The 18,301-nt window shown below is 38.2% G+C and overlaps 1 protein-coding gene across 9 annotated transcripts in view; it reads right to left on the bottom strand.

The window, feature by feature from the left end:
• Positions 1–3,057: 3,057 nt before the first annotated feature.
• TUT7 (terminal uridylyl transferase 7) overlaps positions 3,058–18,301 on the bottom strand; it is a 60,310-nt gene continuing 45,066 nt past the window's right edge. For 2 of the 9 annotated variants that reach the window (XM_081237818.1, XM_081237819.1), the window contains exons 26-29: positions 17,869–18,194; positions 15,629–15,705; positions 15,204–15,267; positions 3,058–4,082 (exon numbers count right to left, since the gene is read on the bottom strand). In XM_081237818.1, coding sequence (XP_081093944.1) covers positions 4,015–4,082; positions 15,204–15,267; positions 15,629–15,705; positions 17,869–18,194 — 535 coding nt within the window. In that variant the 3' untranslated portion in view covers positions 3,058–4,014. Of the gene's footprint in view, positions 4,083–6,974; positions 7,055–8,718; positions 9,950–15,203; positions 15,268–15,628; positions 15,706–16,768; positions 17,768–17,868; positions 18,195–18,301 lie in introns of those variants that run through there. The other 7 variants (XR_014016148.1, XM_081237820.1, XM_081237823.1 and 4 more) reach the window with 7 other exon arrangements.

Genomic DNA, 18,301 nt, shown 5'->3' with positions numbered 1-18,301 from the left:
AAAAACTCTAGTCCTAAATTTTCTGATTGAGGATCCTGTGTATGACTAATAGCTTTCTTTCCTCTATTTAATACACACTACTCAGTTTTTAACTTGTTGGCTGTTTTGCATGTATGTGCTCAGCCACATAATCTACTTGTCAGTGGATCAGGCATACCTAATGTTACTTGAAAATGGTGCAGATCCCTGAAAGAAATTGGCATGTTAGAAGAAAATGTCTTCTTTATCCATTCATCCGATGATGGACACTTAGGTTGTTTCCATCTCCGGGCTATTGTGAATAGAGCTGAAATGATGTGGCACATATATACAATGGAATATTACTCAGCCATAAAAAGAAACGAAATTGAGCTATTTGTAATGAGGTGGATAGACCTAGAGTCTGTCATACAGAGTGAAGTCAGAAAGAGAAAGACAAATACCGTATGCTGACACATATATATGGAATTTAAGAAAAAAAAATATCATGAAGAACCTAGGGGTAAAACAGGAATAAAGACACAGACCTACTTGAGAATGGACTTGAGGATATGGGGAGGGAGAAGGGTAAGCTGTGACAAAGCGAGAGAGAGGCATGGACATACATACACTACCAAACGTAAGGTAGATAGATAGTGGGAAGCAGCCGCATAGCACAGGGAGATCAGCTCAGTGCTTTGTGACTGCCTGGATGGGTGGGATAGGGAGGGTGGGAGGGAGGGAGACGCAAGAGGGAAGGGATATGGGAACAGATGTATATGTATGACTGATTCACTTTGTTATAAAGCAGAAACTAATAAAAAAAAAAGAAGAAAGTGTCTTCATGACTATATAAAAAATGTGTGCTCCTTTATCTCAGAGCAGCAGCTGTTGTGTGTTGAAGTTAGGCGGGTGTGGGGACTGTTGAAGTGGTCACAAGCTGTAACCACTTCTAGATTTCCACTAATAGGTTAAAAATGTACAATAGGGAAATGTTCAACACTGCACTTCAGGATTTAATTTCAGGGTTCTAGACATTAAAAAAAGTTTTTTCTTAGTAAGACCACACTTGATCCTCACTACTGTGGAAGGGCAGGTATGATTTCCATTTTACAGGCAAGGAAAATGAACTGCTAAGAGGTCAGGGGGATTTGCCACACTCTTAGCTGGAAAAATGGCAGAGCCAGAACCTAATTAGGCCTAGAATCCCACTCAGTGGAAAGTGTGCTAAATTCTTGACTGTTGCTGTCCAAACAAGCCTGCTTTCAAAGAAAAAAAAGTACCGAGCACATCTTTGCAGTTTTAGGGAGGTTTGTTAAATTGTTTGCTTTTCAACATTTTTTTTTTGCCATAATACTGAACCCTATTGACTTATCTACCCAGGATTTTTTCCACTAGGGGAATATATATATATATATATATATATATATATATATATATATATTTGAATAAACTGAAGTTATCTGAGAACATTTAATAACATCTCTAAGTGTGCACATTCCTGCTACTGTACACACTGAGCAAGAGATTAAAAAGTATAGATTGGGGGTATAAAAAATGGATTTCATATTTTTGTTTGTTCCTGAGACAAAGAGGAAGGGAGAACCCTGGTGGTGGGGCATTTTTGGAGCTTGTAAGAGACAGACCAGCTGCATCTGCAAGATAGCCACACCCTGGAAACTGGACTCAGCATGGAGCAGATGTTCCTGTCCCCCAGCTGGGGTGCTGAGAAGGGGCTGTGACCAGCATCCAAGTAAAGGGAGTGAAGGGAACCAAGGGCAATACATTATCCAGGTCTGCTGGCAAACACTAGTCACTGTCCCATTGATTCAGTGTGACGAACTGAAAATCAAAAAGCTATCAAATATATTGGGCAGAATCTACTTTAGAAATCAGAATAAAATGTAGGAAACTTTCAACATTCTTAAAAGGATATATGAAAATATGGTTTCTATGAAAAGGAAGATAATAAGAACAAACTAAAAGAATGAGAGGAAAAGGAAGGTGGTGGGTTAGGTAAGTTCAAGAAAGTTAAAAGTGCAATAACAAACTTCATGTTAGAAACAGCAAACAGCAGAATGACACTAAAAATCAAGCCAGTCACGTGGAGGTTAAACTTGACAAGCTTTCCTAACCAGAAAGGAAAGAGATGATAGGGAGAGGCATTTGAGAATAGACAAAAGTATTTTTGAGAACTAAAATTATGAATATAGATATTCTCTCAAATTAAAAAAAAAAACCTTAGGTGGGGAGAGACATTGGATTCACTTTTGTTTCAGACAAATGTCACTGATACAAAAGTTACAGGGAGAAACAAACACAGAAGCATCCAAGCAGAAAAATAAAACCTGTAAGGGAACAAAAATCAGGTTGGCCCCAATCTCGTTACTATGCCAGAAGACAACAGAATGTCATCAACAGTCTTTCCAAAAAAAGTGACAAGAATTACGTGTCCAGTCGACTTTCATGCACCAAGGCAAGAGAAGAAGAGAGCCGTGGAGGAAAGTCAGGTAGAGCAGTTTTAGCCCAGGGTGCTTAATTCACTTGTTAATTCATGAGTTTCTGTTCATTCAAAACTGAGTAAGGAATAATCCCTAATTCTTTCTAGCACAACTTCCCTACTCTAATTTTTTTTTTTTTTTTGGCTGCCCCGCGTGGCGTGCAGTATCTCAGTTCTCTGGCAAGGGACTGAACCTGGGCTACAGCAGTGAAAGCCCCGAATCCTAACCACTAAGCCAAAGGGAACTCCCCTCTAAAGTTAATTTTGATATGATTCTTTTTTAGCTGGAAAATGTCTCTAATTTGTTTAAAAGCAGGGCACACAAGGTGTGCTACTTTCTGAGCCCTCTTCTATCTGGGAATGTTTGCCCAGCAAGCACCCCCTGCAGCCCTTCCTATGCATTCATCCCCCTAAATCTGTGCCTCTTACTGGCACATTCCCAGGACTTGGCAGGCGTCGGGTGTCAATAAACACCAGATCGAATGAGCACATGTAAAGGCAACACAGGATAAAGAGGAGCAGATCTGTACTGCCCTTAATCCTTGACCTAGTTTCCTCAAGAAATTTAGGACTCTCAGTGGAAAGTAATGTGGATAAAGTTACAGGTTGAAAATGTGATTTTATTTCAAAATGATAAATAAACCGAGGCATAGTTTAGACCATGTACTACTTCTGAAGGGCTTGTGAATTAGAGAAACAGTTCCAGGAGGGCTCCAGTCAGACCAAAATGATACCAATCAAACTCATGATTGGCAGAGATAGCCTCTTTAATAATCGGGGATTTTAAAAGTCCTCCACCCTAATTTCTGAATATCATAAAAAGTAAAAATTACTTTTGTCATTTTTCCTTTGAAAATGTTTTTAGCAGCAAACAGGACTCTTGTTTTCCTTACTTCATTTTTATGACCATAGTAGTTATATGTCAACTTACTTAAAATTAGAGAGGGAAGAAAACTAAAAGCCCCTCAGTGGCACTGCTCATCCACGGAAGGCTCACATAAATAGGTACGCACGTTCACGTTATCACTTCTTCTACAAATATCAATAAAGTAAGGTTTGTAAATCGTAAATACAGTAGTGGCAGTTCACACATATTTGACACGCTTTCACACAAGGATTCAATCAACAACAATAAATATAATTTCCCCTCTTCAAAACAAACAAACAAAAAGGATTTATAAGGAAAAAAAAGGATTAATTTACTTGGAGTTTATCAGCACACCATTTTTAGTGTGCTTTGAAAGAATTAAAAAGCATGAAATTGTGTTCCTGAATACTGGCCCATAGTTACATTTTTTTTTTAAACCTGTCTTCAGTACATACATCATGGCTTTCTATTAAAATCCTTAAATCTACAGGGATTTGTAGTAGGTAAGACTATATTAAAATTTTTTTTCCTCATTAACAATTTCATTAAGTTAAAAAAAAATCTGACATTTCCCTTAAATGTTAAGTTGAAGCCTGATCTATGCTGCTGTGTCCTGTGAAATGAACCTAATTTTCAAAGTGAATAGGAACGCCTGAGTGGCCATTTAGAGTGCGGCATTTTCCTTCCCTCATGATTCCTGCTGGGTCCTCTTCGCTGAGGCTTTTCCCTGAGTCATATATTTACTGGAAAGGCTACCTAGAGGAGGGGAAAAAACAAAACCCAACATAAATGAAACAAGCCTCACTTTATCGTAAACGCCATACAATTACTTCTTATTGTTAATTATTCACAGAAACTTTTCATACTGGTCACTTGTTTTGAATCAAGTAATTTGGCTAGATACATTGTAAAAAAGTATATATAGAATATTATCTATTAAACGTAAGCCTCGTCACATTCTTTCTAAATGCAGACGAGTTGCTAGAGTGACATCATTTTAATACATTTGCATGCTCACTATTTACATATTGGTACAGAAGGCCAGGTGAACTTTTAAAGGCTCTGCTGTGCATCTGCAACCAAACAGAATAGATTGCAAAGAATACTATGGTCAGAAATATATATCTTGCATCATTACTCTGAAGACACGAAGCTGTGAATGGTGATATTGTAGCCATAAGTCATTGATTTAAAAGAAAAAAAGGAAATTTATTATATTTACAGATGAAGGACAGAAATAAAGACTGCTAATTAAATGCATACCACAGAACAGTTAATAAATTCTGTTCTGGAGTCTAAACAAATAGATCAACGAAGCAAGAAAATTGAGAAATTCTTAAGTGATTACTTGTAAGAAAGCAGTATATAACAAAGGTTATACACATTGATTATATACATTTCAAACCAATGGGGGAAAGTATGGATTGTTCAATAACTGGTATTGTGTCAAATAAGTAATTTTGGAAGAAAAGGGTTAGATAAGTTTCCTTCCTCACATCATACTTTTCCTCCCCACCTAATTCCAAATGAATTATAGAATTAAATATAAGAGAGTCAAAGTATAAGAAGTAGTGAATATTTATACAATCTTGGGGTGGGGAAAGAGTTTCCTAAGTACATCACATTATGTTTTATTTATGAAAAAGGCTTTCTATGCTTAGTACTAAAGAAGTTACAAATCAATAGAGAAAAGATGAACATCAATAGATAGCTGGTGAAAGAAAAAGCAATATATGAAAGAGAAAAAAACAGCACATAAATATCTAAAAGATATTCAATATCAATGGGTAATCAAAGAAATGTAAACAAGATACGAATTCCTAACCACCAAATTGTTTGAAGGAATATCAGAAGGACAGGGAAGTGGGTAGAAATTTTGGTAAAGGAATATTCATACAAACCTTACAATAATTTAAGAATGCAAACAACTCAAATGTCCAGAACTTGTGATATGACTAAGTATATCATGAACACAGTAGGATTATTAGGTATGCAGAGGATAATTAATAACATGAAAAAAGCAGGTTATAAAACCATATGAATAATATTTTCATTAAAACTAAAAATTAAAAAAGGAAAAAGGAAAAACCCTACCAATCAGATATTTGGCGCCTCATTTTCCTTATCTGTAAAATAAGGGCAATAACACCTACCCCCTTGGAGTTATTGTGACGATTAAATTAATTAATACATGTAAAGCAACTGAATAGTACCTGGCACATAGAAAGTACTCAATAAATGCTAACTATTATCATTACACTGATGTAAAAAGATGGGAAGATTTTACCTCCAAAACCTAAATAATAGTTAATGCTCTAGAACGGGACAAGTGTAAATGGCTTTTATTTTCATTTTGCTTAAACTATACTTTCTAAAATGTCCAAAGCCAAAATATTAAGTATGCAAATATAAACTTATGCCCCCCAAAAGCAAACTTTTCGAAGCAGGACATCTAGATAGTCAACTCACAGTGAAAAATCAGTGCTATGTCAAGAAGATTCAAAGCACTCTACTTGTATATAAATACCATATTTATACCACGGAGTGTCTACTGGTCAAAAATACACATCTTTGATATTCTGAACTGCACAAAGTATTGAGGACAGGCTTTTCACTCGAGGGACAAAAATTTAGATCACTACACCTCATATTCTACACACAATTCAGATGGATTAAAGATCTAAATAGGAAAAATAAGGTTTTAAAGCTAACAGAAAAAAATATAGATGTATATCTTTATAACCTCAGGCTAGGGAAGAATTTCTGAAAATTCTAAAATTTTGAATTACATGTCCAAGAAAATGGACATGTAAAATCATGAATTACATGTCCAAGAAAATTAATCAGGGAAAACCAATCATCTGATTATCTCAAAATTAAAAACTGAAGTGGCAATAGATACAAGGTGAAAGATAAGATATACTGGAGGAAGATATTAGGGAAGTATACAATAATAAATGCTCAGTATTCAGAATGAAGAACCCTTGTAAATTATTAAGGAAATGATAACGCAACAGGAAAATGGGCAAATGATCTGAACAGATCATTTATAGAAGAGGAACTCCAACTGGCCAGTAAACATAGAAAAAGGTGCTTAGCATCACCAGAGTCAAAAAAATACCCAATAGAACAACACCAAAGTATTTTTCACTCAACAGATTTGTAAGAATAAACACTGCTGATGGGAGTGATAATTGTTTCAACCAGTAAGAGGGTATACGACAGTATCTAACTAAACTGAAAAGGCACATATGCACATATGAAAATGCGTTATGGCCCAACAATTTGACTTCTAGGTACTCAAACCCTATAGAATCTCTAAAACATGCTCAAGAAGACTCACACAAGAATGATCACTACAACACTGTTTATAATAGGAAAAAATCAGAGGTAATCTAAATGTTCATGTACTAGGTAATGGCTACATAAAATATTCTGTATTTGTATGATGCAATACTGTAAAGAAACAGGCTAACTCTATATACAATAACATATATAAATTTCAAAATAATTTCGTTAAATAGATATAAAAAAGCAGGTTGTAGAACATTCTTATTATACAGTGTGATATGTCATTTAAATTTAAATATTGACCAAGGATACGTATGTTAAAGGATACATATGTAAGGGCTTAAAAAGAACGGGTACCTGAAGTCATAATAATGGATCCTCTGGGATGGAGCGGGACATGACAGACAGAATGGGCCTGGGGTAGTCACCATCTTAACCTTTTATTAACAAACGATTGAAAAGAAAATGTGAAAAAATAACGCCAATTCTCTAGTAGATGGGTAGTTGTTATATTATTTGTACCTTTAAAAATATTTTCCCCCAAATGTTAAGAAACCATTCTTTTCTAAGAATAGTATTTATAGTTTTATTACTGCATCACTTAAACATGTAATCCCATATATACATATATATATATATATAAAATCTCATCATACCTGAAGAAACTTCATATAAAAAATTCACATGTAAAAAGATAAAACTATGGGACTTCCCTGGCAGTCCAGTGGTTAAGTCTCCACACTTTCAGTGCAGAGGGCACGTATTCGATCCCCGGTTGGGAACTAGGAACCCACATACCGCATGGTGCGGCCAGAAAAAAAGATAGAACTGCTAGAAATAAAATATGAATTTTTATGTAATCTAGGGGAAGAACATGAAATTCTTAAAATTGTGTAAGCATGACTTGAAACTACCCTAAAGTTGGCTAGATCAAACTACTAAAACAAACAAATGTATGTATGGAAAAATAAATCATAAATGAGGCTGAAAGAATAATAAACTGGTGGTGGTGGTGAAGGCTACTGTAACACATTTGACAAAGCATGAAGGAATTTCTAAGTAGAAAGAACTAAAGACAAAAATGAATCCTTAACGAAAATACAAAGATATAACATGAAGAAATACAAATGAAAATGTGGGAAATGTTAGTGTTCAATGCTAATAGTAGAATTTCAAGCAGACTGGCAAAAAAGACTACCCTAATGAAGTGAGGGTAGGGAAAGGTTGTGAATGACTCTCTGAGACTGTCAACAATCACAACACGCCATTAATCTCTGTCCAAACATGCATACTTTTAAGCCTATTATCCTCCTAAACGGGTATTTATCCTGAGGAAATAACTAGACAAACATGCAAATATACATTATAATGTTTAAACAGTGGTCTTCAACCTTGGGTACTTGTATTCCTGAACAGCTTAACAGGACAAGTGCTTAACATATTCGTTGGGCAATCAGAGAGTTGACCACAGTGCTTCAATTTCTGAGTTCTTTCTGAGAATGCCTTTGTGGCCCAGGCTTTGGGCTGGTTCTCAGGAATCACACCACTTTTTCTTTCCCCTTTCACAAGACAGAGAGGCATACCTTCTAACCATCCACCTCTTAATGTGGTACGTCGCCCCAGGGTGAAAAAAAAAAGCCTTGGGAGGCAGGGAGGCACACAAAATGCTGGTATCTGTGACAAAATGTGAATGCCTCTAATAAAAACCCAAATTTTTAGCTTTCATAAAATTACACCGATAGCTGATGACCATCAAAATAATTTCTGATGATGCATTACTATGTGATTTTTGGTCATTTAATTAAAAAGGAATGAAAACAACTGAGTGGCACTGTTGTAATACATCTTCCCTTCCCAGACTCCTAAAGGTATTTCTTATTACTTTTAATTTGCTATCATAAAGACTAATGAGGTTTCTCAATGTTTACCAAGTATAAAAACAAAAAGATTAGGAATAGAAATGATTCACTGTTTCATTCCTGCAATAAGTAGTACTGATCCAAAGATGAATTAATGCATGGGGAAAAAAATCCCATCTAATTAAAGGACAGTCATTTTCAGTAAGTAAACATAAAAAGCAATTTTTAATCAAAATTTGTAACATTTGTTTTGGTTAATTATATTATTCTTATAACTATAAAAATAATTTAGAAGAAATTTTTACACTTTGAGATTTAATAAAAAGCTTAAAAATTCAATTTATAAAAGAAAATCCAATTTATATAAACACTTCTGTTGCAGGTAAGTATGATAGGCTGGTCAATAAAATGCTTGAAATATATATGATAAAAGGTATCATCTTAAGATAAAATTCCATGGAAGTGAAACAAAAGAATTCAAGGCGAAAAATAAAAGATGTAAAATTTCTGCAATAATATTTATATTTCATTTGATACACTTAAGGCTGATTTAAAAGTTTCGTTTTTAAAATGCCAATATTTACAAAAAACCTCCAGAAATTACATGTTTTGCAATTATGATGAAAAACTGAGATATAAACTTAAACACATACAAGGAGATACATTGGTGGTTCAACATTTTGGGGAAGAGTATGCGAGCAAAAAAGTTTTGAAGACACCGACATAACAAATGTTTGAAAAGAGCTAGTTCATTAATAAGGAATGGTTAAATAAATAATGTATATTCATATACTGGAATATCAAGAAGGGTATGAAAAAGAATGATCTATATTCACTGATACTAAGATCTCCCCATATGGTTTTTTTTTTTTTTTTTGCGGTACGCGGGTCTCTCACTGTTGTGGCCTCTCCCGTTGTGGAGCCCAGGCTCCAGACGCGCAGGCTCAGCGGCCATGGCCCATGGGCCCAGCCGCTCCGCGGCATGTGGGATCTTCCTGAACCGGGAAACGAACCTGTGTCCCCTGCATCGGCAGGCGGACTCTCAACCACTGCGCCACCAGGGAAGCCCCTCCCCATATGGTTTTTAAAAAGTGCTTCTATTATTTTAAATTTACTATCATAAAGAGAACTGTGTTTTTGTTTTTAATAAGTAGGCTTTAACATTCTGGTTAAGGAAAAAAGTATACATCATCATGAAGGAGAAAAGATATCCGCCAATCTCTTAGAGTATCTCCAATTTTTTTTTTTTTTTGCGGTACACGGGACTCTCACTGTTGTGGCCTCTCCCGCTGCGGAGCACAGGCTCCGGACGCTCAGGCTCAGCGGCCATGGCCCACGGGACCAGCCGCTCTGCGGCATGTGGGATCTTCCCGGACCGGGGCACGAACCCGTGTGCCCTGCATCGGCAGGCAGACTCTCAACCACTGCACCACCAGGGAAGCCGAGTATCTCCAATTTTTAAGATTTCAAATCCTGGGATTAAAATGGAATAAACGAAGAGACAGGTAGTTTCTTTTGAAAAGTAATTTTCTTTGCAAAAACGGTAGAGGATTAAGAAACATAAAAATGTTAGTTTTTTGAGATTCTCATACTGAACAGTTTATGACTATGGTTCTCCAATCTCCACATACTTCTGTTTTGTTAAACATTTCCATTATATATTTGTCCTAGAAGTTAGAGAGAATTACAGCATGGTTGGAGACTTTCTGTTAACCACAGTAATAAGAGTAGTAATAATTTATTGAGTGATGTGTGCCAGATGCTGTGTTAAGGGCTTTACATATATGAAATTAATCCTTACAATTGCCCTGTGAGATATTAGCCCCAATTTATCGACAAGGAAACTGAGGCACTGACAGGTTCGATAACTTGACAGAGGTAATGCAACTATTAATGACTGAGCTGGATTTCAAACTCAAGTAAGTCTGATTTTAATGCTCGTATTCTTGATCATTCTTCCAAACTTACTGAACACCTAAGGCACTGTGTTGGCTGTGTGTATGTGGGGGAGGGAGGAAACAATGAAGATCAAGGAAATTCATGGAATTCTCTATCTACTACTATCACATTTGAGAGTTAAGAACTATACGTAGCCTAGTGGAAAGGAATGGAGGGAGGTATCAGGAGAGGAAAAGAGAACTTGGTTGAGTGCTTACTACTGAATGGGTGCTTTAATCTTCTCAGCACCCGATGACACAGATGGTGCTACTGCCAATTTTATAAATGTGACATCTGGAGCTCAGAGCAGCTAATCTCTTCTAAGGTCAGTATAACTGATGTGTGAGAGCGGGGGCTGTCCACACCAGCAGGCTCTTGTTAGGAAACTACCCACGCATCACAGATAAATAAGCCTGTGAAAAGGAAGAGCTTTTCGGAAACTTAATACTACTTACAGTTGAGACATATTTCACATCTATAACAACATAGATAACTTGTATAAATTTACCATGGGTAAATTTGACAGTCTTAACAGTTGTCAATAAATTAAACTTGAAGTTTAATTTATTGGAAAGGATAATTTTTTTTTTTTTTTTTTTTTTTTTTTTTGCGGTACGCGGGCCTCTCACTGTTGTGGCCTCTCCCGTTGTGGAGCACAGGCTCCGGACGCGCAGGCTCAGCGGCCACGGCCCACGGGCCCAGCCACTCCGCGGCACATGGGATCCTCTTGGACCGGGGCACGAACCCATATCCCCTGCATCGGCAGGTGGACTCTCAACCACTGCGCCACCAGGGAAGCCCGGAAAGGATAAATTTTAACCACCTATGTTTTCTTTTCTGGTATAAAGTAAACCTATTTATTGTAATAAACTTACTACAGGAAAAAAAAAGTTAAGTTTTACAGTTATTCAAAAGATTTATAAATATGTAAGTCTTTTACTCAGAAGACAATTTATTGAAATCCTTACTGTCAATTGGTAATGCCATTTCTAGGCATATGTCTAATATCTGTATTTCTCCCCCACTTAAAAAATTATACAATTATAATATAAAGTTTTACTCTCAAGATGTGTAAAGCCTTTAGCAGAAGCAATGCCGACAGATGCCCTGCGGGAATATCAACCCCATCAGCAGCCCCTGCCAATCTCCGCCCTCGCTGCATGCAGCTACAGTTCTAAGTGCTTTTACGAGGGTTTCTCAACAGCCATACCAGGCAAGTGACAGTAGTGCTATTATCCCCTTGTAACAGATGAGGAAACTGAAGGAAGTGGAGGCTAAGATCACAAAGCTAGAAATCACACCATGCGATCTGATGGCAAAGCTGATACTCAGAAACACCTTATCCTTGGCAAAACAAATATCTCAACTAAGCAAGAATCAGTATTTTCTCACATAAAATGTTCTGGAAATGCCTGTTCAAGGCTGAAGCTTGTAAAAACAACACTCTTTTGCCTTGCTTACATCTGGTAACTATGTGATCCTCAAACTCTCAGAGGATCTACGGGAAACAATCCCACAAAATGCAGTGGAGTCTGTTTCCCAAACACTTTCATCTGTTGAAACAGCTTTCAGAAGCAGCCTGTCAATCTCCTCATCCATCTTTCATGGCTGCTGCCATTGTCAATCAAATCCTCTCACGATAGGCCTCATTCTCTTTTCACACGATTTCATTTTGAGGGTTTTCCCAGTAGAACTTTTCTTATTTTTAAGTCCATGCATTCCACTGACAGCAATTACAAGACCTTCCCAGGAAAGACCTGCTCTCCCCTGTTCTTACAGTCTCCTATGTCTTTACCTTTCATGGACACCATATTCCCCTTTTGGGTAAGGGTGGCAATTCTCTGAAGATTTCTGTTTCTCTTTGAGTTGTTCTGCTTCACTCTGCATACCAACCTCAATACTCAGACCTTTAAATTATTTTTTAAAATTTATTTATTTATTTATGGCTGTGTTGGGTCTTCGTTTCTGTGCGAGGGCTTTCTCCAGTTGCGGCAAGCGGGGGCTACTCTTCATCTCAGTGTGCAGGGCCTCTCACTATCGCGGCCTCTCTTGTTGCAGAGCACAGGCTCCAGACGTGCAGGCTCAGTAATTGTGGCTCACGGGCCTAGTTGCTCCGTGGCATGTGGGATCTTCCCAGACCAGGGCTCGAACCCGTGTCCCCTGCATTGGCAGGCAGATTCTCAACCACTGCGCCACCAGGGAAACCCTGGCCTTTTAAATTTTGATTGTAAAGAGATTTGATGCCATTTCAAATGTTTTTCCCAATCATTAAAAAAAAAACCCAACTGTAAAATTGGCATATCATAAAAATAAATGCCTACTTCTATGTAGATCATTTTATATACTGGAGATAATTCATCGTGGTACTGACAGAAACGGAAGTACTTAAATAATTTAATAATTCAATTAATTTTTCTCTTGTTAACATTCAAAGTAGAAACAACCAAATACTCTTCGCCTGGAGCTCTCAGCTTCCCCAGGATGAGATCACTGTGCCCTGGCTTATTTCAGCCTGGTTTGGTGAAAGCTGGGAAGAGCTCTCTCTACAGTGGGACTCTGGAGGCTGCTGAGGCTCTGAGAGCACTATCTCTCAGAAACCGACACCTGATGGTAGATACAGATTAGCCTCTTCACACTCTGTAACTAACACAGGCACCTCTCCAATCTAAAAGCAAACATTCTTTGCACATTAGCAATAAGACACAATATGTAAAAGCTGAGCATAAGATATGTGGCTTGTTTTACATTATATATAAAAATGTCAGGTTATATCAATGAAGTTTTAAAATTTCAAAAACTTAACTTTTCTCATCAACTATACAATCAAGTTAAAAAGAGCACAAATGCTCTATTTGCTTATATAATGTTCCTCCTTTAACTCTACTTTATTGAAGATTAGAGAGAGAGAAAGAAAGAGAAGGCCTTCACAGCCTCCCATTTCCCCCTCCCTTTTAGCATTTTTCCTTAGGCCTGGGGCCTGGATGGGGATGGGGCACTAACCCCACCTGGCACTAACCCACAGCTGAAGTTAAGTAGCCTACAGTTCTTCCAGCACTTCTCACCACAACTCTCTACAATCAGGTTTTTCTGCCCTCCACTCCAAAGAAATGGCTCTTTTCAAAGTCACAGTGAGTGACTTCTGTGTTGCCAAATAAAATGCTGAATTCTCAGTCTTCGGTGCACAGACCTATGAGCAGCAATTCGCACGAAGTCAATTCTCCCTCTTTGAGGCACTTTCTCCATTTGGGCTCCGGGACCCAACTTGCTGCTTCTCCTTCCCCATGAACCCTTTTTCCTGTGTCTCCTTGGTTTATTTTGCCTGAGCCTCTACATGCTTTTTCTCTTTTCTAAGTGATCACAGTCAGACCCAGGACTTAACTACCATCTATTATACACTGAGCATCCTCAAATTTGTATCTGCAGCCTGAAATTTGCTCTAAATGCCAGGCTCCTATATCTACTTGGCTACTCAACATCTCTACCCAATATCTAGCAGGTCTCTTAAAACTCACACGTCTAAAACCGAACTCTATTTCTCCCCATAATCTGTTCTTCCTGACGGTTTCCCAGCACAGGAAATCCAAACTCCATTCTTCTAGCTGCTCAGAGCAAAAATCACAGTGTCTGCTCTGATTCTCAAAATCTCATGATTTTCTGTCATGTTCTATCATCTAACCCATCAACAGATCATGATGGCGCTACCTTTAAAGTCTCCAGAACATTAGCAGTCCTCACTTCCTCCACCCCCTTCCACCTACATCTAAGCCATCCTCCACTCTCCCCTGAACTATAGCAGGAGCCTCCCTGTTGGTTTGAATTTTCACCCTTGCCTCCTCACGGCATAATGAACCTTTTAAAACAATTCAGATAATACCACTCCTTTGTTCAAAACCCTCCAACAGTTGCCCATCTCATGTAGAGATAAAAATCCCATCCCTACCATTGCTGAAGGAGCTGCATGACCCACACTTGTATACCCGCGACCTCACCTCCCACCGACCCACCTCACCCTCATCCCACTTAGTGTCACCCATCCAGGACAAAACTGTTCTCAGCTCTGTTGTAAGAGTCTAACTCCAATTTCCTCTTGGCTTGCCTCTTTCTTTCACTTGACTCTCTGCTTAAATGTTACTCAATCAGAGAGGCCTCCTCCCTTCCAACATTCTCTTTCCCTTTTCCTGCTTTATATTTCTTAGCATCTGTCCCACATGAAATATTTGTCTCTCTTCTGACAAGAATGCAGAGTAAATGAGAGAAGGGGCTTTGCTGGTTCACTGCTGCTTCATCAGTGTTTAGGCCCACACCCTGAACTTAGAGGGGGCGGGTGGGTGGGAGGTGTCGCTTAATAAATATTTGTTGAAGGAATTAGTAAATGATGCAGCTGAGAGAGAGAGTGTTCAGGTCAATGATTACTTTCTTTCCTTACTTTGGTGCATGGTAAATGATCTCCATGAGGAGAATACACTGCTGACAAGACAGTGGCAATTTCAAGGCAGAAACAAAAAGTATAGAAGAGGAACAAATAACTAGACTATGGTTCCTACTCAAGGATGGTATAAGAATCACCTAGAACATTTAAAAAATACACAGGCCTAAGCCTAGCCCCTGAAGCATCTGATTTAAGAAATGAAGGTGGGGGCAGGGTAGCTGTATTTTTAGAAGTTCCCCAAGTGATTCTGATGTCCAATCCCTGTTAAAACCACTTATTCAAAGGAAGTGCCTCAAAAGGCATGTGGTACACTATGCAGTAAATAAAATAACACACATTTTTTTTTTCAAACCCACATACCTGACTGGGGACTCAAAAATATAGATGTTTTTTGTTTCTTTTGGTCTTCATGTAAAAGCACTGCCTAAAAAACGAAATAGACTGGTTTACAAAGTCGAAAGGAATAGCATCCGAAACAGCCTGAAAACTGTAACTAAATCCAAGGAGAGCTGAAATTAGGCATGTGGGTGGCAGAACTTTGCAAGTTAATCAACGAGCAAGACACATCTGCAGGATCCCTTAAAGCACACCCGGCGAGCTGGTGCACAGGAAGCTCACCGCAACCTGCGCCTCGGGCAGAGCGGAGGAGCCACAAGGATGGAGACAGGGCCTGGGGCAGCCCAGCACCTCCGAGCACCTGGCACAGAGCTGCCAGTACTCAGTACGTGTTTGCGGGAGAGACAGAGGATGGGAGGGCTTCCTGCTCAGGCCTGAGCTAGGTTTACCTGAACAAATGTGCCAGTTGGTCTCAAAGGGCTAGGTGAAGAAGGGGATCCAAATACACAATCAGATTTAGACAGACCTGAGAAAGAAATCAGCACTTTTGGTTCCTACTTTAAATCGAAAGTAGTAGCCCTGTTTCAAACTTGCACAGAAAGATCTTCTGTTGATATGACAGAAACTCTACTCAGTATACTGTGTGGACAAAATAATAACATATTGGAAGAAATGAGTGGGAGCAACATAATTTTTAGACAGAAAGAAGCTGATTATTTTTAATTGCTCTTGGAGGAAATTCACCATACTCTAGCCCCACTCCTCCCCTTTTTATTTTACTTTTATATTATGACTACTTGATTTAATGTGAAAACACTGCAGTCAGAAGAAACCAAGATTCTAGTGCTTTCTGTAGTTTTGATAATACCCCATCCCTGCCCCAGGATATCCCATCTCTCTTTGATTTGCTACTGCCCGCTAGGCAGCCAGAATCACCACTCTAACTACTTTTTAAAAAAAATTTTGGTCAGATCTTAGTTCCCCGACCACAGATTGGCCCACAGCAGTGAAATCGCCCCGAGTCCTAACCACTGGACGGCCAGGGAATTCCCTGCTCTAACTATTTTGAGAGATTCACTAGTAGGCAACTTAAAACTTGCTACTAGCTAGAAAGAAGAGATCCATCCAAGCTGCGGGAGGACAGGGGCATTCCTTCACCACTTTGTTGTACCAAAGAGGAACGCAATGCTCCTGCTCTGAGTAAACACAAGACCTGAGTTTTCTGAAGGGTAGCCTACAAAAGGAATTTTGGTGAGACTATATTACATCTTATCTATACTGTTTACAGTTTCCTCATCTGTAAACTGGAGATATCAATAATACCACATTTAATGGGGCTGTGGTGAAAATGAGATGAAATTACCCATCATTAAGTGCTCAATGAATGTTAGCTATTGCTTTTAATTTCTTTTAAACATTTTACCTCTCATAATTATAAAAGAAGATAATTTTATTCTGGTATACGTCCCTCGTTAGGGCAAAAAAGTTTGAGTTTGAATTCCTTAGAAGTAGGACAAGCTGAAGCTGTAACTTTCATAAACATTTAAGTCCTATTTTTAAATCAAAAATGAAAACAATTTAAAAATATACTTCTTTTCATATAAAGCTCATTTAAAAAAATAAGGATAGCTGATCTAAAAATTTTCTACCTTAAAAAAAAGAGATACTATATTGCTGATATGGTATCATAAAAATGGAAGAGAGGTATTAGTGTTCCAGGAACAACAAGGACTAGAGTGAGTATTTTAAGGAAATTGTCAGTGCTGGCATTTTTTTTATGCTGCACATAAACATTTACAATTGAGGACAGGAACAGGGTTACCACTTTAATCAAAAACATTTCTCAGGGTTTCATTTCCATGCTAATGAAATTCCATCCACTTTCACAGGTTTGTTCTGAGAAAAGAGAGAGTGTATAAATTGCTTTGTAAACCATAACTTATCCCCCCCACACAAAGAACCCTTACCCTTAATAGTCTGTTAAAAAGATGCCCATAACGGACACTTCACTCATTTAATAGAAAAAATGGATTAAGATCTGACAACTCGAAGGGGCAAGATCTGTGGATGATTTTCAGCTATGGACTGATAGTATCAATACATTTTTCCTCATCATAAGAATAATCATGCTCAGTGCAGAAAATTATTAAAATGATGAAATGCAAAGACAATCCTCTGCAGGTAGAGGCACCATTAACTGTGTAACCCTTCTACTTCTAGTCCCCTTTCTAGGCCTGTGCACACATGTATCTAAACAACAATACAAGCGGCTCCTGCACGCACTGTATGGTGTCCTGAGATCACTCCCCCGTGGCCCGGCAGCGCTTCCATTTCAAAAATGCACACACTGAGTAGCAAAGCTCAAGTGGTAGCTTGTTTTCTGGTCACTTAGGTTACATTTTTTTAGGTACTGGGGATTACCAGGTCTTCCATTCACTGATAATCTTATCAGAAAAGTCAACCAAATGACTCTGATAAGCCTCTCAAAAAACCAGCAATAAGTGTTCAAGACATATAGAGGATCAGAAGTAAAGGCAGGAGAGGTGGGTTCACCTTCTTAAAAATAAAATCTTTTCCAGTAAATAGATCTGTTAAAGAAATAAATATAAATAAAATAGTTAAGAACTCTAAAAAAGAGATTTCCCTTGAGATGTGAGTGCAAACATCAAGGTGTGATGGGTGTGCATACCTGAAGAGCCTTTAAACTGTGGGCATTCCTTTTTAATATGCCCTTCTCTTCCACAAATAAAACAACGTTTTTCTCTTAAGTCTTTGTCGTCTTGTCTCTTCCATTTTTCCACTGGTGGCCTGAGAATTTTCTCTCTCCCCAGGTCAACAGCTGCCCTCACTGGCTTGGCTTTCTGAAGTGTGCACTGCATGGGCCTATCTTCTTTTGTTGATACCTCCCTCTCTGTGTACTTGTTTTGAATTTCTTTGTCTTCTTTGCTTCTTTTCTCTTTGTTCTCGGGGTATCTTTGGTTCAGTGTATCTTCCTGATCTCGCCGTCGCCTCACTCTGTAGAAAATATAATATTAGTAGGAAAAATCTGAACAAAAACCTAAATAAATTCCTAAGGTCACTTCAGGTTTAGAAGACAACCAGATATAGGAGGCATCAGAGGG

This window comes from Mesoplodon bidens (assembly GCF_964165515.1).
Source record: "Mesoplodon bidens genome assembly, chromosome: 6".
Taxonomy (NCBI): Eukaryota; Metazoa; Chordata; class Mammalia; order Artiodactyla; family Ziphiidae; genus Mesoplodon; species Mesoplodon bidens.
Note: the sequence above shows the minus strand (reverse complement) of the source record. Positions and strands in the feature narration are given on the sequence as shown.